This window comes from Brachyistius frenatus, unplaced genomic scaffold (assembly GCF_029030835.1).
Source record: "Brachyistius frenatus isolate BFR_SWC_R1_liver_20210118 unplaced genomic scaffold, ASM2903083v1 Contig_344, whole genome shotgun sequence".
Taxonomy (NCBI): domain Eukaryota; kingdom Metazoa; phylum Chordata; class Actinopteri; family Embiotocidae; genus Brachyistius; species Brachyistius frenatus.
The window spans coordinates 30,850-50,000 of record NW_027210943.1 but is presented as its reverse complement, the minus strand read 5'-3'; the positions used below and the strand labels follow the sequence as shown (position 1 = coordinate 50,000).

General features: G+C 46.7%; 2 protein-coding genes across 2 annotated transcripts in view; one reads left to right on the top strand and one right to left on the bottom strand.

Moving 5' to 3' along the window:
• mmrn2a (multimerin 2a) overlaps nucleotides 1-2,303 on the top strand; it is a 14,059-nt gene extending 11,756 nt beyond the window's left edge. Inside the window, exons 7-9 of the mRNA XM_069723774.1 lie at nucleotides 371-710; nucleotides 833-1,369; nucleotides 1,549-2,303. Coding sequence (XP_069579875.1) covers nucleotides 371-710; nucleotides 833-1,369; nucleotides 1,549-1,943 — 1,272 coding nt within the window. The 3' untranslated portion in view covers nucleotides 1,944-2,303. The remainder of the gene's footprint in view (nucleotides 1-370; nucleotides 711-832; nucleotides 1,370-1,548) is intronic.
• Nucleotides 2,304-5,910: 3,607 nt separating this feature from the next.
• Nucleotides 5,911-18,570, bottom strand: entpd6 (ectonucleoside triphosphate diphosphohydrolase 6). Its single transcript, XM_069723780.1, has 15 exons — nucleotides 18,471-18,570; nucleotides 17,167-17,443; nucleotides 15,653-15,729; nucleotides 15,426-15,569; nucleotides 12,917-12,992; nucleotides 10,002-10,037; nucleotides 9,541-9,629; nucleotides 8,938-8,963; nucleotides 8,711-8,755; nucleotides 8,234-8,298; nucleotides 7,511-7,612; nucleotides 7,288-7,428; nucleotides 6,863-6,919; nucleotides 6,499-6,611; nucleotides 5,911-6,361 (listed from the first exon to the last, which is right to left on the bottom strand). The coding sequence occupies exons 2-15, from the start codon at nucleotides 17,420-17,422 to the stop codon at nucleotides 6,278-6,280; spliced, it is 1,311 nt and encodes a 436-aa protein (XP_069579881.1). The 5' UTR covers nucleotides 17,423-17,443; nucleotides 18,471-18,570; the 3' UTR covers nucleotides 5,911-6,277.
• Between the last annotated feature and the right edge of the window lie 581 nt (nucleotides 18,571-19,151).

The following is a 19,151-nucleotide window of genomic DNA, read 5'->3' as shown; positions in this document are numbered from 1 at the left end:
CATCTTTGAAAACACATACGACAAACATGTTTAAGAAAACTGAACTCTAAAATTACATTTAAATATTTTGTTTTTTTTAATTATTATTATTATTGAAATTCTGCTGAAGCGACAAACTTCACATTGAAATCTTGAACTCTGAACACTTCACTGTCTGGAGAACAACTTATTTTTTCAAAATAAAAGCAAAAAAAACAAAACTAAAATCTGATCTCAGCATGATGTTACAAACAAACATGGTTTCTGTTTCTGGAGTTTAAAACGAGAGAATAAAGTGAAGCAACAACTTTTTATTCTGCTGCTTAAAGAAAAGACAAAATAAAAGCCGCTCCAACTCAAACATGAATGTAACACGGAGTTTCTCCTGCAGGTGAAGGAGTCTGTGGCCTCGGAGCAGACCAGGACCAGGACTCTGGAGCTGGGCCTGACCCGGCTCAACGGGTCGCTCTCTGACCCGAAGGAGCCGGACGAGGAGCAGGCGAAGATGAAGCACCTGGCGGCCTCCTTCAGCTCGCTGCTGGAGGATGCCATCCGGCACAGCGAGGTTCTGGAGCTCCTGCTGGGCGAGGAGGTGCTGGAGTTCCTGGACTGGCCGGTCCCAGACCAGGAGGCTCACTCCATCCCGGCGCTGAAGGAGCAGCTGAGGCTCCTGCAGGAGGCGCTGAGGGGCCACGAGGAGAGCGTGATGTTGCTGCGGGGGAGCCGAGAAAGTGGGTTCTTACTGTAACCATGGCAACATTATACTTCCTGTTTCCTGTAAGAATTTCAATTTTACTTCATAAGAAAACTTTTTTCTTTGAAATAACAAATTTCAGTCTCCTTCTGTCTCCAGGAGGCAGAGAGGAGGTGCCGTCTGCTGACCAGCCCTCCTCCTCCTCCTCCTCCCTCCACCCCCCGTCAGACGATTGGCTGCCCGGTGGATCGAGGAGGAGCAGGGGCGGAGTCCCGGTGAGGGAGCGCCAGCTGCTGCTCCGCCCTGACGGCGGGCAGCTCGGAGGAGACGGCAGCGATCTGTGGAACCTGGAGAAGACGGTGGAGGAGCTGGAGAGGAGGCTGGTCCGGCTGGAGGAGAGGCCCCGCCCCGACACCTCTGCGCACAGGGAGGCGCCACCCGCAGGCGTGGAGGCCAAACTGCAGGCGGAGGTGACGTGGCTGAAAAGAGGGCTGGAGGAACATCTGAGGATGTTCAAGAACGTGTTCAGTAACGCCGACGTGGTCGCGGCGGCGGACGCAACACTGGAGCTCGATAAACTCTGGCAGCTGCTGAAGAACAAGGAGAAGAAGAGAGGAGGAGGGGAGGGGAGGAGGGAAGGAGGAGGGAGGGAGGAGGGGAGGGGAGGACACCCCCGAAGCAGGAGGGAGTCACCAGGTGAGTCTGTCTGAGTTTCCATCTTCATCTCTAAAGTGACTAAATGATTCATTAAATATTTGACATTTGACACAAAACGAATAAACAGTTGAATTTCTGTCCGTACGAAACGAAACGCCTCCGAACGCTGAAGATCTACGAGTGACATAAAACAGCTGATCTGAACTTCCTCCCTGCAGGTGTCTCTCCCGACCAATCGGCCGGCTCGCTGCTCTTCGTGGCCGGATATCCTCTGGACGTCTCCGACGGCGTGATCGTGTTCAAACCGTCGGAGAACCGCGGTGGATTTTATTCCGACGCCGGCGTCTTCACGCCTCCGGTGTTCGGCTTCTACCAGTTTGTCCTCACCTTGGACCTGAGGCCTGGCCCCGCCCACCTGGTCCTGAGGGGGCAGGAGGGCGTGGCCCACATGACTTTACAAAGGGAGGTGACAGAGGCGGGGCCTGTCACTGTAGCGGGTGCCCTGCTGCTGAGGGAGGGGGAGGAGGTGTGGGCGGAGCTGACGGCAGGAAAGTGGGCGGAGACAGAGAGAAACGTCTTCTCCGTGCGGCTGCTCCTCAACATGACCACCTGAGGGCGCCGTGAACCAATGAGCTGTCGGCAAGAGGGACATCGATGAGAGGGCGGAGTCACTGGTTTGGTGGAGACTTTATTCCAAAGCACCTCACAGAATCTCGAACAGACGTTTTTACCGTTTAGAGACGCAAATGGACCAAAAATAGACGTAAAACTGCAACAAATGATGCTCAAAAACAACCAGGATACAAGTGAGATGGATAAAAGTACATCACAACCACAAATACACACAAACAGCCGCACACAGACCGAAACGCTTACAAATACGTGCAAAATGAGCTTCAAATGACGACAAAAAACAAAAACACATCTGCGTACACACATTGAGCTCAAATAGATGTAAAATAGCTACAAATCAAGACAAGACAAACTTTTTAAGGGGATTTTTACATTACGTTTTTAACATGGAGAAAATATTTGGATGTAAATTGAGCTGTGAAGTTTGTAAAGCAGCAATACGACGATGTAAAAACACAGAGCACGTTATATTTAAATAAAGGACAAGTTTTTATCTGCTGAAGTTTCATTCGTTTCTGTTCTGAACTCTTGGAAAACGGATTTCACGATCTCAGTGTTTGAGAATTAGGAAACCAGTTTTATGTCCAGTTCATAGACTTTCTGAAAAGTAACTTTAATACAGAAGTTACCGACATCGTCACGAATCTACGAGGCCGAACGAAGCTGCAACTTCCTGAATTATTTTAAAGGAAAAAGAAAATATGAAAGTTGATCTCACAATGACAAAAAAATCAGCAACAATCTTCCTTCACAGGCAGAAACAGAACAACAGAATGTTGTTGTTTTTAAAAATGAAGAGAATTCCTTTGATCTTTGTGATGTCACAACCACCAGAGCCAATCAGAACTCACACAAGTTTCCCCGTCTGAGGAAACATGGAGCTCTGCAGGGAGGAAGACGTCGTCCGCCTGCTGGACGAGGCGTTCCGCACCGATCTGGATCTCCACACCTGGAAGGACCTGTTCGACCAGCTGGACCGCGAGACCCGCCGGTTGGAGCGCGCTCAGAGGGCGCCGGCCGAGGAAGACTCCGGAGACTCCGGAGACGCCGAAGCGCCGACGCGACCGGAGACCCCCGAGGAGCTCTCTGCTGACGGGGGAGGGGCCGAAGACAGGTCGCCGTGGAAACGGGTCACCGACGTATTCAGACGAAGACGACGGGCGACATCACCCGAGTTCACAGAGGGAGGAAGGGAAGAGGAGGAGGAGGGGAGGGGGTGTGTGTGCATGTGTGTGAGTGAGTGTGTGAGGGAATGAGTGAGTGAGTGTGTGAGCGAACAACATTACAGCATTAAAAAAAGACAAAACATTAAAAAGTTTTTCTGTTTTGGTCTTTTGTAAATCAAATCGAAGGTACGAACGTTTGTGTCTTTAACTTCAGGAAGTGGCGTCGACATGATCGACGTCGGAGGACGCAGCTTCCAGGTATGAGGTCGGCCCTCCCGGCTGCCTCGCCAAGTGTGCTGTCAATCAAACCCGACCAAATCAATGCAGACATTAATTTCAGAGGGTTATAGCTAACGACAACATAATGACGCCTGGAAAGCAATTATTATACTGCGTCCCCACGAGGAGACAGCAGGGACAACTCTGGGTCTGACTGGCCTCCCGACAATATATATATATGTACATATATGTATATACATCACAGGAGAAAATTGATGGAAAAAGACGTGTGTAGTCCAAATGTATATATAGCATGTTGTGTACGCGTTTTATGATATTCCTGATGACATGCTATAAGTATGACTTCTGTTCAAGTTATTTCAGGCAACACACATACGCGTTTTATTTCCACCGCCGTGTTTTTGTTTTTGTACGCGTTTGTGTACGCGTATTTTTGTTTTTGTATGCGTGTTTTTGTACACATTTTTGTACGCGTTTTTGTAGGCGTGTTTTTGTAGGCGTTTTTGTACGCGTGTTTTTGTTTTTGTAGGCGTTTTTGTACGTGTTTGTGTTTTTGTACGCGTTTTTGTTTTTGTACGTGTATTTTTGTTTTTGTATGCGTGTTTTTGTACGTTTGTGTTTTTGCACGCGTTTTTGTACGCGTATTTTTGTATGCGTGTTTTTGTACACATTTTTGTACGCATTTTTGTAGGCGTGTTTTTGTTTTTTTTGTTTTTGTATGCGCGTTTTTGTACGCGTTTTTGTTTTTGTACGTTTGTGTTTTTGCACGCGTTTTTGTACGCGTATTTTTGTACACATTTTTGTACGCGTTTTTGTAGGCGTGTTTTTGTACGCGTTTTTGTAGGCGTGTTTTTGTACGCGTGTTTTTGTTTTTGTAGGCGTTTTTGTACGTGTTTGTGTTTTTGTACGCGTTTTTGTTTTTGTACGCGCATGTTTTTGTATTTTTTGTTTTTGTATGCGTGTTTTTTGTACGTTTTTTGTTTTTGCACGCGTTTTTTGTTTTTGTACGCGTATTTTTGTATGCGTGTTTTTGTACACATTTTTGTACGCATTTTTGTAGGCGTGTTTTTGTACGCGTTTTTGTTTTTGTACGCGTATTTTTGTTTTGTATGTGCGTTTTTGTACGCGTTTTTGTACGCGTGTTTTTGTACGCGTTTTTGTTTTTGTACGTTTGTGTTTTTGCACGCGTTTTTGTACGCGTATTTTTGTACACATTTTTGTACGCGTTTTTGTAGGTGTGTTTTTGTACGCATTTTTGTAGGCGTGTTTTTGTACGCGTTTTTGTACGCGGGTTTTTGTTTTTGTAGGCGTTTTTGTACGTGTTTGTTTTTGTACGCGTTTTTGTTTTTGTACGCGTATTTTTGTTTTAGTACGTGTTTTTGTACGTGGTTCTGTTTTTGTACGCGTTTTTGTTTTTGTACGCGTTTGTGTTTTTGTACACGTTTTTGTTTTTGTACGCGTATTTTTGTTTTTGTACGTGTTTTTGTATGCATGTTTTTGTACGTGTTTTTGTTTTTGTACGCGTTTGTGTTTTTGTACGCGTTTTTGTTTTTGTACGCGTATTTTTGTTTTTGTACGTGTTTTTGTACGGGTGTTTTTGTACGTGTTTTTGTTTTTGTACGCGTTTTTGTACGCGTTTTTGTTTTTGTACGCGTGTTTTCAGGCCTACGTGGTCCTCAGTCAGTTCCTGCTCTTGAAGACCCCGAGATTCACCGAGTGGCTCAAAGACGCCAGCGGAGCGAACTCCCGCCAGGCCGGATGCTGCGCTCAGTGCCTGAAGGAGTGATGCGAAGCCACCCTCTGAGGCCCCGCCTTCCCACCCACCAGAGGCCCCGCCTCTTCCTGTTCTGAATCGGCTGATTTCCTGTTTCTGAGGCTCCGTTCAGAGGTTCTAACTGTTTGTTCTGCTGTAAAACGCTTCGATGATGTCACATGATGCTGTTTTTTTAACGAGGTTGTTCCATTAGAGCCGACATGAATAAAACTACGTTAACGCTTCGCTGCTGGTGGTGACTACGTGGAGGGTTTAGCACTCTGCTTAAAGACGGGAACCTTCAACAACAACCGAGGGAAAAAAAAACGTATTTTCAGAGAAATATCTCGTGGTTTTATCTTTAACGTACAGAAAGTAGCTTCGTCTGAAATTATATCCTGAAAACTTTACAACAGAACAACCGGAGGAATCCGACAGATGATCAAACGAAGGGATGTTTGTTCAGTCGGAGAACTAAACTGCCGGCCACAAAAGGTCAAAGTTCAACAAGATTTAAAACCGTTGAGTTTTAATGAGTAAAAGTCAGTTTAAGTCGTCTTTGTAATCAGTTTCCTTCATCTGGTGGAGCTCAGAGTGAAACCACAGGAATAGAATATAGTTGCATAAATACAGTTAGATTTCAGCTCTGCTGCCGCCTGCTGGTGATTCTCTGAAAGTACAAACAGTGAATCCATGATGGGAGATCCTCTGTTCCACTGAGCCACCAGCAGAGGGCGCAGACACAAAGACCGAACTGCATGCTGATCAGACATTCATCACTTCATTGATCGTGGATCAGAAGTTTGATCTGAGACATAAATATTTTATTAATTTATCAATACATCGATAAATATTTTCATCAATCAGAACACAAACTGGATAAAAGTGTAAAAATGTTTTGGCACAAACATCCAAAAAAACCAAAAACGATCAAAGCTGCTGACACGCGCGTGTGTGTGTGTGTGTGTGTGTGTGTGTGTGTGTGTGTGTGTGTGTGTGTGTGTGTGTGTGTGTGTGTGTGTGTGTGTGTGTGTGTGTATAGAGTGTGTCCATGAGGTCACTGCTTCAAGAAGAAGAACAAACCGGTCCTCCTGAAGACCTCAGATGGGTTCAGAGTCCAGATCACCAGCTTTTCAAAGTAAAAGCGGTCGGAGCTCAGTGTGTCTTCAGGGACTCGATGTAGTGGAAGGTAGCTCCCAGAGCCCAGCTGGTCTCCACCTGGTGGATGGTCCTCGCCAGCTGACACACACACACACACACACACACACACACACACACACACACACACACACACACACACACACACACACACACACTGGGTCAGACTAAACACACCGGATCAGGCTCAGGACCCTGTTCCGAACCCTGATCCTCACCTTGAACTGCTTGTGGGGAGGGAACCCGAGCTGCTGCAGCAGGACTGAGATGTAGACCAGGTCCAGACAGAGGAAGGGGTTCTGTAGGCGGCTCACGGACGGACCGCTGCACACTGCAGGAAACAAAAACACACTTCACAATCCTGCAGATCCACCAATCACAGACCAGCACGCTGCACCTGGTTGGTCACATGATCGATCAGAGGGCTGTTTTAAACAAGAAACAGTTCAATGATTCATGAAGAACAGGAAGTTCAACCTGTCAGAGCTGCAGGTGTTCCTAATAAACTGCTCACTGTGTTATTACTGACTGAAGACAGTGTGTGCAGTTCAGGATGTTCACAGCCAGAGGGCGACGTCTCACCTCTTTTAGCTGCGTCCATGTAATCCGACACCCTGATGGTTCCTCCCTGTGTCTCCTCTGGAACACACACACACACACACACACACACACACACACACACACACACACACACACACACACACACACACACACACACACACACACACACACACATCTTATCATTCACATCTAGATTTTATTTGACTTTTCAAACAAACAATAAAAGCGCTGAGTTATTAATGTAATGATATTAAATTCATTAATTCATGAATTATCTCTTCACAGATTCTCCGTCTGCTTTATTAGTTTGCAACAATAAAATTTGAAAACCAAAGAAATTGCAGATGAAGGACGATCAGGTGTTCTGTGAAACCACGCCCACCTCCCAGAATGCCCCCTGGTCTGCAGGTTGCAGCCGCACCCCTCTGTTAGCCTTAGTGTCATACCGATGACCCCAAGGTCAGCAGCACGGTCGTAGTAGTAGGAGAAGGCGTAGAAGTCCACCTCCGCTGCCTCCAATGCCGCCGTCACCTTCCGGTACAGAATCTTCTCCACCTTGGTGAGGCACGCCTCGTAAACCGGCTCCCCTGAAACACAAACGCAAGGTTCCTACCAGTTCCAGCTGCATGATGGGTAACAGAACAGCCAACCTTCCAATCAGATCTCTACCTGCCTTCTGGCCCCTCACGGTGTAGATGATGTCATCGTGCTCCCAGCTGCCCCAGTACTCTGGAGCAAGGCAGGGGCTGACCAGTTCAGTGCTGCCCCCTACTGCACACACACACACACACACACACACACACACACACACACACACACACACACACACACACACACACACACACACACACACACACACACACACACACACACACACACACACACACACACACACACACACACACACACACACACACAGAGACACACACACACACACAGAGACACAGGCACACAGACACACACAGAGACACACACACAGACAGTTTGTTGTTATATTTATGTTGTTTTTTGACAAAATACAATTATTAAAAATGACAGAGACAGACAGACAGGAGGACAGACAGACAGACAGGACTGACAGACAGACAGACAGACAGACCGGAGGACAGACAGACAGACAGACAGGAGGACAGACAGACAGGAGGACTGACAGACAGACAGACAGGAGGACAGACAGACAGGAGAGTGATCTGAGCTGCAGCTTCTTACAGCAGCTAAATCGCAGCAACAGCTGGCAGGCAAGGAATTAATCTTGCTGTGTGTTATTAAAAGATTAGATAATGGCTTATTTATCTGGGGGTAAGGGGTGGAGGGGGGGGGGGTTATAAAAGGCAGAGATGAAAGCCTGAAAAACAAGAAAAAAAAACAGTGAAATGAGGGTCAGGTACATACGGGGAGGAGAGGCCACGCCTCCTAAGATGGACAGACGAGCTGACATCAGACCCAGACCCAGATAACTGGAGAGAGATGGACAGACGAAAGGACAGACAGACAGACAGACAGACAGACAGACAGACAGACAGACAGACAGACAGACAGATGGATGGACGGACAGACAGAGAGACGGAGAGATGGACGGACAGACAGACAGACGGACAGACAGACAGACGGATGGACGAACAGACGGACAGACAGACAGACATATATTTTAATATTATGAACCATAGATGATGAAATAGTTTTACTTTGAGGAACATTATTCTTAGATTGTTGCGCTAGTTTTAGAAATGGGGCTTCTAGTTAGGAGGGTAGACCCTGAATGTGTGTGTGTGTGTGTGTGTGTGTGTGTGTGTGTGTGTGTGTGTGTGTGTGTGTGTGTGTGTGTGTGTGTGTGTGTGTGTGTGTGTGTGTGTGTGTGTGTGTGTGTACCTGTGAGTGTAGACGGTGTGTGTGTTCTTGAACATCTGGAAGGACCTGATGGTTTTGGGCACAGATGGTTTTCACAAAACACAACAGAGTTTGTCTTCACACTGACCCTGGATGAGAGTGTGTGTACTATCTGTGTGTGTGTGTGTGTGTGTGTGTGTGTGTGTGTGTGTGTGTGTGTGTGTGTGTGTGTGTGTGTGTGTGTGTACTATCAGTGTGCGTGTGTATACTTCAGGTACACCTCTGTTGTCTGCAGCTAAACTAACAATAATTTATATGTTTACAGTTTGTGTTTGATCAGTGGAAGTTTAATTTCAAGAAAACATCTGGTTTGGAGTTCAGAGAGAAAACCGAGGTGTTAAAAGCTCTGATGTCAGATTGTCTTGAACGCACCAGCAGGAAGCTTCAAAAACTTCTACATGATAAGATCTTCATAATGAACCAATAAAAGGTTGGAGGTGTGTGTGTGTGTGTGTGTGTGTGTGTGTGTGTGTGTGTGTGTGTGTGTGTGTGTGTGTGTGTGTGTGTGTGTGTGTGTGTGTGTGTGTGTGTGTGTTCCTTCGTTGCCCCTCCCCTCCCCACCACCACCACAGCAGCAGCACATGAAGAAGAAGCAGAGAGAGTACAAAGCCTGACCTACATAAGACCCCCTCCTCCTTCTCTTCCTTCTCCTCCTTCTCCTCCCCCATCCTGATATGAGGGTGTTTATTTGGGATTAATGTGGTATTTTCAGATTAGAGCCTCTAAAATGGATCCATCCTGGTAGTTTGAGAGAGAGAGAGAGAAAGAGAGCAAAAGAGAGAGCCCACCCCTGTGAGGGTCGGCGTCCTCACCTCATCCTGAGGGCTGAAGGTGATCTGAGTCGACCCGCCGCCCAGATCCAACATCCCCACCGTGGGCGAGTCAGGGCCGCGGAGACCACCTGAAACCAGGAGGGGGAGGGGGGGAGCTACAGTGTAATCCAATAACAGGTAATCACCGTTTCTTGTCCACATTAATCTGGTTGGAAATGCAGCACAAATCACAATTCAGTGTGTGTGCGTCTTTGTCTCTGTGGACCTGGCTGTGATTGGACCACCAGAGGAAACACACTCAGGGAGCTCTGAGCTGCACGATCACACACACACACACACACACACGCACACACACACACACACACACACAGAGCTGCCATCGGGAATAATTTGGATGCCCAAGGACACTTGGTGTTGGAGGAGACGGGGATTGAACCGCCAACCTTCCGATTAGTGGGCAACCTGTTCTAACATCTACCGCCACAAACAATGATTCTCACCAATCAGGAAGTTGACGGTGATCCAGGCAGAAATCCCTGAAAGCAGAGAAAGAAAAAGTGAAATGAGGTTCACCGCTTCTACGCTGACGATATTCAGCTGTTCACCTCCTGCAGTGATGTTCCTGTTCATGCTGTTGGAATACGTGCAGAATGTGGTTGGACGTTGTTCTGCTGAAATGAACAAGACCTTCCCTGAAAGAGACGTTGTCTGGATGGCAGCATATGTTGCTCCAAAACCTGAATATATCATTCAGCATTAATGCTTCCTTCCAGATGTTCAAGCTACCCATGCCATGTGCACTAATGCATCCCTGTACCATCACAGATGCTGGCTTTAGAACTGAGCTGATAACAAGCTGGATGGTCCCTCTCCTCTTTAACCTGGAGGATGCAGCGTCCATGATTTCCAAACAGAATCTCAGATTGTGATCCATCAGACCTCAGGACAGTTGTCCACTTCACCTCAGTCCATCTTCAATGATCTCGGTCCAGAGAAGGCGGCGGTGTTTCTGGATCATGTTTCTATCTGGTTTCTTCTTTGGAGAATTTTAACATCATTTGTGGACGCAGCGATGAACTGTGTTCACAGACGATGGTTTCCACAAGTGTTCCTGAGCCCATGCAGTGATTTCCACTCCAGAATAGTGTGTTTTTAATGCAGTGCTGCCTGAGGGCCCGAAGATCACCACCATCCAATATTGGTTTCCAGCCTTGTCCCTTGTGTTCAGAGATTTCTCCAGATTCTCTGAATCTTTTAATGATATTATGAACCGTAGACGATGAAATCCACTAATTCTTTGTAGTTTTACGTTGAGGAACATTATTCTGAGATTGTTGAACTATTTTCCAACACAGTCTTTCAGAGTGGTGAACCTCTCCCCATCTTCACTGCTGAGAGACTCTGCCTCTCTGAAATCATCTTTTATACCCAATCATGTTACTGATCTGTTGCCATGGTAACCTGGTTAGTTGTCAGATGTTCCACCAGGTGTTTCTCACCATCAACAACTCTTCCGTAAAAGTTTCCTTATCGATCTTGTGTTCTGATTCCAATCGTCCCTCCTGGATACCAGATGTGCCCTCCCCCACCGCCCAACTCCAGATGTTGCCCCTCCTCCGTGCTGCCAGTTGTGGCCCTGCTGTGAACTTCCATCTAATACCACTGTTGCAGGATATATATGGAAGCCCATGTAGGTCCCGTGTTTTAAATGCACACGCAGCCCCCATTATAATCCAATCCTTTTAAAGTAGTTCATACAAGCAATTATGGCCCTGTGGGATAATGTCCCACTTAATCTTGAAGGGGGGGGGGGGGTGATTATCCATCCTGTTTATTCCTGAGGCTGAAATGTTTTCTCCTTCTCTGAGTGGGATCAGTTCGTTACTGCGTCGCTCTAATGGACGGCTCGTCTCACCGGTCCCACGGATTCCATCAGCCTCGTTATCGCCCGCATATCTGCCCTTCTTATCCCGCTGAGATTACCCTCCGCCGGCCTCGGCGGCAGCGACTTATTGTTAATGGAGATGTGTGAGTGGGGGTGCTAAGTGCCGGTGGTTAGCGTCCCGACCTAAAGCCCGCTCTCTCTCCGCACTTGTTTGTTTTGTTTGAAAATTGCTTCTTAGCGTCTCGGCCTAAGAGTTTGATGGTAAAGCTCCAATGATACAGTTTCTATCGGCTCTTTAATCATCCATCCTGCATGCGGACAAGGTCAGAGGTCGCTGGTAAAAGGCTCTAATGCACGTAGCTGAGTGCCACAGACACTAATGTGGTCTCTGAGTTGACCTGGATAAGAGGACGCTCGGTGGGCGCTCCACGTCTTTATTCCTGCTGCCGGTGGAGTGACATCACTTCCTGTCACGGTGGGAGAATGTCAACATCCGACACACAAACACCTGAGAGACCATAAAAGGTTTCAACACGTCACACAACCTCTGACAACAACCGCGGTAGCAGAGGTTTGTGAAATCAAGCGCTCCTGTTCGGAGGCCAGCCTCCCGTCTCCTCCCGTCTCCTCCGGTCTCTTCCCGTCTCCTCCGGTCTCCTCCAGTGTCCTCCGGTCTCTTCCTGTCTCTTTAATCCTCCATGTTGACGGTGTTCGTTGGGGAAATCAGACACGGACCTCTGAGGATGTGTTCACTGTCCATCATCCAACCCGCTGCACAGATTAAACAAATGAAACACTCTAATCTAATAAAGTCGGAACCAGATGAGGATCTTGTTCAGGATGAGACCTGACGGGAACTTACCACTCAGTCCGCGTTATTTCAGCCGGCTGTGTCTCTGTTTCCACTTCAACTCACTGCAAACAGACATTCTGGGGCAGCTGATTAGTGAATTAAAACCAACAATCAACCATCAGTGATGTCATCATCCATCAGTGATGTCATCGTTGGTTTGTGAACGTTATGAATCCTCCAGTTCAGATTCTGTCCGTCACCATCTTTGTTAGTTCGGAGCGGTTCGGAGCAGGAAGTGACCATATTTGGACGAGCTGGGGGAGGAGCCAGCGGTGGATCTGACCGATCTGATCGGAAACCTGACGATACGACGTCCCGCCCACCGATAGCTGTAACCTGACTGCACCACAGGCCTGTCAATCAAACAGACACGCCCCCAAAAACAGGTCTTCTTGAATCTTCTTTTCTAATGAATGAGGGATTATTTTCAGATGGACCTCCAGAAAACTAAGAAGAAGGAGTGACTTTAGCTAACAACACCGAGATAACTGATGGACACATTTTATTCACTTTGGATTTGATGAGAGAAGTTGAATGGGAGTCTATGGAGCCGGAGGCTTTTTGGAGCCGACCTCTAGTGGCACTCGCTGGTATTGCAGCTGAAGACACTTCTGGATCAGAACCATTTTACAGACCTGAAGCTATGAACTCTTTTAGAAACAGTTGGTGGTTCGTACCTTCGTCAGTGCCGTCCATGATGGACACGCTGTCGTCTCTGGACAGGAAGGGAGACTCCAGGAACAGTGCCCTCACCTGGACACAAAGGAAACAGCAGTGTTTACAATCAAATGACGAATACACCAATCAATCAATTAATATACCCTGTGAAGATGGAAAATATCCTCAGAACACAACCGACTCTTTAGAAAACAAACACGATTTAATGGATGTTTTTGTTAAAACTTTAATATTTTGATATTAAATAGAATATGATTTTAAATAGAAACTAATCAATGAATTAATGAGCTGACAGAAATGTTATCAGTAAAACAATCTGACACTCAACTAAAACTGTTGAAAACCAATAAAACAGATTTTAATAATTAAATAAAAGTAAATAAAACAGAAACAAACACCTTTAATTTATTTTAAATCTGTTTCTGTGTTGTTATTGATGGTTACTAAATTATTTCACATCATATTCTACAACCTTCATTTATTATTCACTTGTTAGCAGTCAGAAGTTTTATTGTGTTTCTATTTTAATAGAGTCCCATTCCAATGTTTGTGTTAATGTTAATAGCCCCACCCCCTTTAATCTGCTGAATCAGGAGCGCCTGATAATAAGAGCAAAGCTTCAGATTAAATCACATTTTGGCTGAACGCTGTAGTCCTGTTATTACTGATTACTTAAAAGATTTAATAGACTTTCTCTTTTTGGCTCTGACAGCAGGAGGAGGTGATGGTGGTGGAGGGGGAGGAGGAGGAGGACGAGGAGGAGGAGGAGGACAAGGTGGAGGCGGAGGAGGACGAGGAGGAGGAGGAGGAGGACGACAAGGTGGAGGCGGAGGAGGACAAGGACGACAAGGTGTAAGTGGTGGAGGAGGAGGAGGACGATGACGAGGTGGAGGAGGAGGATGAGGTGGAAGTGGTGGAGGAGGACGATGACGAGGTGGAGGAGGAGGACGAGGAGGAGGAGACATATAATAAATAAAACAAAAAAGTGTGCGTCGGTCAGGTGAAGGGTGCGTTGGTCAGGTGAAGTGTGTGTGCGTCGGTCAGGTGAAGTGTGCGTCGGTCAGGTGAAGTGTGCGTCGGTCAGGTGAAGTGTGAGTCGGTCAGGTGAAGGGTGCGTCGGTCAGGTGAAGTGTGTGTGCGTCGGTCAGGTGAAGTGTGTGTGCGTCGGTCAGGTGAAGTGTGCGTCGGTCAGGTGAAGTGTGTGTGCGTCGGTCAGGTGAAGTGTGCGTCGGTCAGGTGAAGTGTGCGTCGGTCAGGTGAAGGGTGCGTCGGTCAGGTGAAGTGTGTGTGCGTCGGTCAGGTGAAGTGTGTGGTCAGGTGAAGTGTGTGTGCGTCGGTCAGGTGAAGTGTGTGGTGAAGTGTGTGGGCGTCGGTCAGGTGAAGGGTGCGTCGGTCAGGTGAAGTGTGTGTGCGTCGGTCAGGTGAAGGGTGCGTCGGTCAGGTGAAGTGTGCGTCGGTCAGGTGAAGTGTGCGTCGGTCAGGTGAAGTGTGTGTGCGTCGGTCAGGTGAAGGGTGCGTCGGTCAGGTGAAGTGTGCGTCGGTCAGGTGAAGTGTGCGTCGGTCAGGTGAAGGGTGCGTCGGTCAGGTGAAGGGTGCGTCGGTCAGGTGAAGTGTGTGTGCGTCGGTCAGGTGAAGTGTGTGTGCGTCGGTCAGGTGAAGGGTGCGTCGGTCAGGTGAAGTGTGCGTCGGTCAGGTGAAGGGTGCGTCGGTCAGGTGAAGGGTGCGTCGGTCAGGTGAAGTGTGTGTGCGTCGGTCAGGTGAAGTGTGTGTGCGTCGGTCAGGTGAAGTGTGCGTCGGTCAGGTGAAGTGTGTGTGCGTCGGTCAGGTGAAGTGTGTGTCGGTCAGGTGAAGTGTGTGTGCGTCGGTCAGGTGAAGGGTGCGTCGGTCAGGTGAAGTGTGTGGGCGTCGGTCAGGTGAAGGGTGCGTCGGTCAGGTGAAGTGTGTGTGCGTCGGTGAGGTGAAGTGTGCGTCGGTCAGGTGAAGGGTGCGTCGGTCAGGTGAAGTGTGTGTGCGTCGGTGAGGTGAAGTGTGCGTCGGTCAGGTGAAGGGTGCGTCGGTCAGGTGAAGGGTGCGTCGGTCAGGTGAAGTGTGCGTCGGTCAGGTGAAGTGTGTGTGCGTCGGTCAGGTGAAGTTTGCGTCGGTCAGGTGAAGTGTGTGTGCGTCGGTCAGGTGAAGTGTGTGTGTGTGTGTGAAGGGTGCGTCGGTCAGGTGAAGTGTGTGTGCGTCGGTGAGGTGAAGTGTGCGTCGGTCAGGTGAAGTGTGAGGTGAAGGGTGCGTCGGTCAGGTGAAGTGTGTGTGCGTCGGTGAGGTGAAGTGTGCGTCGGTCAGGTGAAGGGTGCGTCGGTCAGGTGAAGGGTGCGTCGGTCAGGTGAAGGGTGTGTGTGTGTGCGTCGGTCAGGTGAAGTGTGTGTGCGTCGGTCAGGTGAAGTTTGCGTCGGTCAGGTGAAGTGTGTGTGCGTCGGTCAGGTGAAGTGTGTGTGCGTCGGTCAGGTGAAGTGTGCGTCTGACTCGGTCCAGCAGGTGGTGCGCCTTCTCTCCAGGCAGCAGGCGGAGGCCAGCCGTGGCCTTCAGGACCAGGGGGGTGGAGGTCCAGAGCGGCGGGGGGACGCTGGACTTGGCAACCTCCAGGAGCTCCAGGATCCCTTCAGCACACTGGACACAAAGGGAGACATTCATTTTGAAGGATCTCTGCGACACCTGTTGACGTTATGAAAATGTTTATCGTCCATCTGTACCTTCAGTGGATCATCAGCGTACGCAGAGAGTCCAGGTTGGATGGCTCGGAACGTCTCGTGGGCCAGTTTGGGAGCTTCTGGAGGAAGATACACACTTGTAAACACTGAACACCTGGCTGACACACACCTATAAAACATTAGTGTGATTCCAAACCAAAGTCCATTCAAATATCTGTGAATTTAATGAGTTTGCCTGTATATGAACATGGATGAAAATAATCAGTTCAACATTTTTTGTGTCCTGCTGCATCAGGAGCAACTAACACAATTTCAAACCAAACTCCATTCAAATATCCACCAATTTAATATGAATCTGCCTGAAAAACAATTAGCAATAACGGTGTATTTTCTTTGATTCCACCAGCAGTCCAAACGTCTCGTTTAGTCCTAACGGACGGACTGACCCTGGACCTGTGCCTACATCTGAGCTGTCATTAAGCTCTTAACGACAATCCCAGTCTGTATAACTAACAGGTGCTGCCATTAGGCCGGTTAGCTCGGATGCTAACAAAGGAGCCAAAACAGCACTCAGCCTGTGTGATTTAGCTTAGCGGTTAAATGCGATAACGAAGGCATTTGGCCGAGCGCTGCAGGAAACTTTCTCTAAGCCTAATAAACCAAAAAGCTCTAAAACACACTAATGAGTTTGTGTCCATTTGAACTGGCAGCGGCAGCAGAGCGCGACTTAAAGGCTGAAAGCTCCTCTTGTCTGCTGGGATTCACATCTGGTAATTAATGTTTTGGGCCAACATGTGTGGCTTTTAAATACACTAAAAGCAGTTCAGTGAGGTCTGCTTCATAAACCTTCACAATTTGATCCAAGAGGATCCATAAGAATCCCCTTAGCATGGACTAATGAGGTTTAACATCAAAATATCCCAATTCACATCTGATACATGGTAATATCAGTGTGTGAATAACAGGACGCTCAGATATTCAGCTGAATTATTTTCATTCAAGCCGTGCTCGTACGCAGGTAAACTCATGTTGAATCAGAAGATATCTGAATGGACTTTGGTGTGGAGTTGTGTTAGCTGCTCCTGATGCAACAAGAGATTTTCATTGAATGTTGATCATCCATGTTTGTAAACAGGCAAACTCATGTTAAATTGGAAGATATTTGAATGGAGTTTGGTGTGGAGTCACAGCGGTCTACTGTCTCCTTCTGTCTCCTACTGTCTCCTTCTGTCTCCTACTGTCTTCTACTGTCACCTTCTGTCTTCGACTGTCTCCTTGCGTCTCCTTCCGTCTTCTACTGTCTCCTTTTATCTCCTTCTGTCTTCTATTGTCTCCTCCTGTCTCCTTGCATCTCCTTCCGTCTCCTACTGTCCTCTACTGTCTCCTACTATCTTCTAATGTCTCCTTCTGTTTTCTACTGTCTTCTACTGTTTCCTTCTGTCTTCTACTTTCTCCTTCTTCTGTCTTCTACTGTCTCTTACTGTCCTCTTCTACTGTCTCCCACTGTCCTCTACTGTCTCCTACTGTCTCCTACTGTCTTTTGTCCCTTTCTGTACCTCTGTCCTCCATCTGGAACTTGAAGACGTGGATCCGGGTCCCGGTGCTCCCGGCGTCGAACATGATGCCGTACTGGAAGCTTCGCCCATCGTCTGCGGTCCGGTCCGATCCGGGCCGGTGGTGGTGGGGGAGGGGAGGTAGTCTGTTGGAGGAGGAAGAGGAGGAGGAGGAGGAGTAGTGATGCTTCACAAACATCAGGTAGGCGAGCAGGCAGCCTGCAAAGAGGAAGACTCCAGCCAGCTTTGGTCTCTTCATCTTGACTCATTCTGTGTGGAGCTGCACACCAGAGTTAATGCAAAAAAAAATCAGATTTAACAGCAGACTTTACAGAACACACTACAGGTTCACAGTCAAACTCCCATCATTCAAAGTTACTGATGTAACTTCATGTCATTTTCACAAGTGGCACACACTAATGAACACAACATAACTGATATATATATATACTTATAAAATTGGAAGATATCTGAATGGAGTTTGGTTGGATTATATCAGTTGCTCTGATTTGTGACAAGAAAAGACATTAAAAGTAAATAAATCAATATTCATCGTTAATGTCTGCCTACATACAAACTGTTCATACTATTTGAAGATTTGAATGGAGTTTGGTGCTCTGATTTAAGAAAAATACATTGCAGAAAATACATTAATATTCATCCTCACTGTTTAGCATTTTAGTTGTAAACCTTAAAACCAGTAGCTTATTAAATTAAATTGATAGATATTTGAATGGAGTTTCGTCTGATCTCAGCAGCAGCCTTTCGTGATTTATTTTACAGTCAAATATCTCTTTGCTGAATTTTTGTGAAGGCACCTTTAACTTCTCAAAAAGTGTTGTTTGTACAAGTAACTTGACATTAAATTGATGGATATTTCAATGAGGTTTGGTGAGGATCAATGATGTGTGAGTAGTTGCGACTAATTATGTCAAATATCAATCCAATGAAGAGTGTGTATTCACACGAACATTAAATTAGCAGATATTTGAATGGACTCTGGCGTGAAGTGATGTCAGCTGTTCTGTCAAGTAAACAGCTGCTGCTACCGCAACAGAACATCGAATTTACCACAATTCATTTTAAATGTTCATCAGATGTTATAAAAGAAGGAACACGCGATAAAAGCATGCTTGTTTGTTTACTTGTTTGTTTGTCCTGACATCAGTTTTCAGATGCTAACAGTTAGCTCAGCCTGAAAGGCTGGTTCAGCCGGTTAGCATCATGTTGGCATGGGGCTGATAAACTAGCAGCGGCGACGCAGAACTTCTGTTCCCGAACAGCCGGTGAGACGTGTGTTTACGTACCGAGCAGCTGCTCCGTTAATTCAACATTTCATTCACTTTTCTCTTCATTTTCAGATGCTAACTCCACTGTCAACAACACGGCGCCGCCTGATGACGTCCTCGCGTGCGCACTGGTGACGTGGCAATATCGCGAGAGCACAATAAACGGTCTCATTTATGAAAAGAAGAAAAGCAATTACTTGGTCACACTAATCAATGAAACAAATAAATAAGACAAACTTTATGAGAAAATGAAATATCAGTTTTCAACATTAAGTATGAATTTGTGTAAATTGTGTTAATATTGAATCGCTAAATAATGACAACTCTTTTAAACGGACTAATTATCATAAAATGAGCATATAAAACACATTTAAAGATTATTATTTTTTTACTTGTATGGTAATATGAGATGTTTTGTTTAAACATTCTAAATAATATTATAGTGCTGGTTCTCACTCTAATAAACTGTTGATGAAATTCTTTAACAACATGAACCTTCAGTATCATGAAGAGAGAAGTGAACTGTGGCAGAAGGTTTTTATGGAGCTGAGATTGATCAGAACAGAACCGGGTCCAAACTCACGTCTGATCACAGCAGGAACATTTACAACACATATTTCTGAAGGTTTTTCCAGTTGTTTCCAAAGAAAGAATATTTGTGGTGGAAAAATGACATTTACTGTGTATAAAAGAGACCAC

Bases quoted from the DNA above. Each gene is read 5' to 3' on its own strand.
- entpd6 (XM_069723780.1), bottom strand. From the start codon at position 17,422: ATGAAGAGACCAAAGCTGGCTGGAGTCTTCCTCTTTGCAGGCTGCCTG. The intron at 9,630-10,001 runs GTGAGAATCATT...TCCTGGTTTCAG, and splicing joins CACCGTCAACTTCCTGATTG to GTGGTCTCCGCGGCCCTGAC. The intron at 8,299-8,710 runs GTACACACACAC...ATCTCTCTCCAG, and splicing joins CACACCGTCTACACTCACAG to TTATCTGGGTCTGGGTCTGA.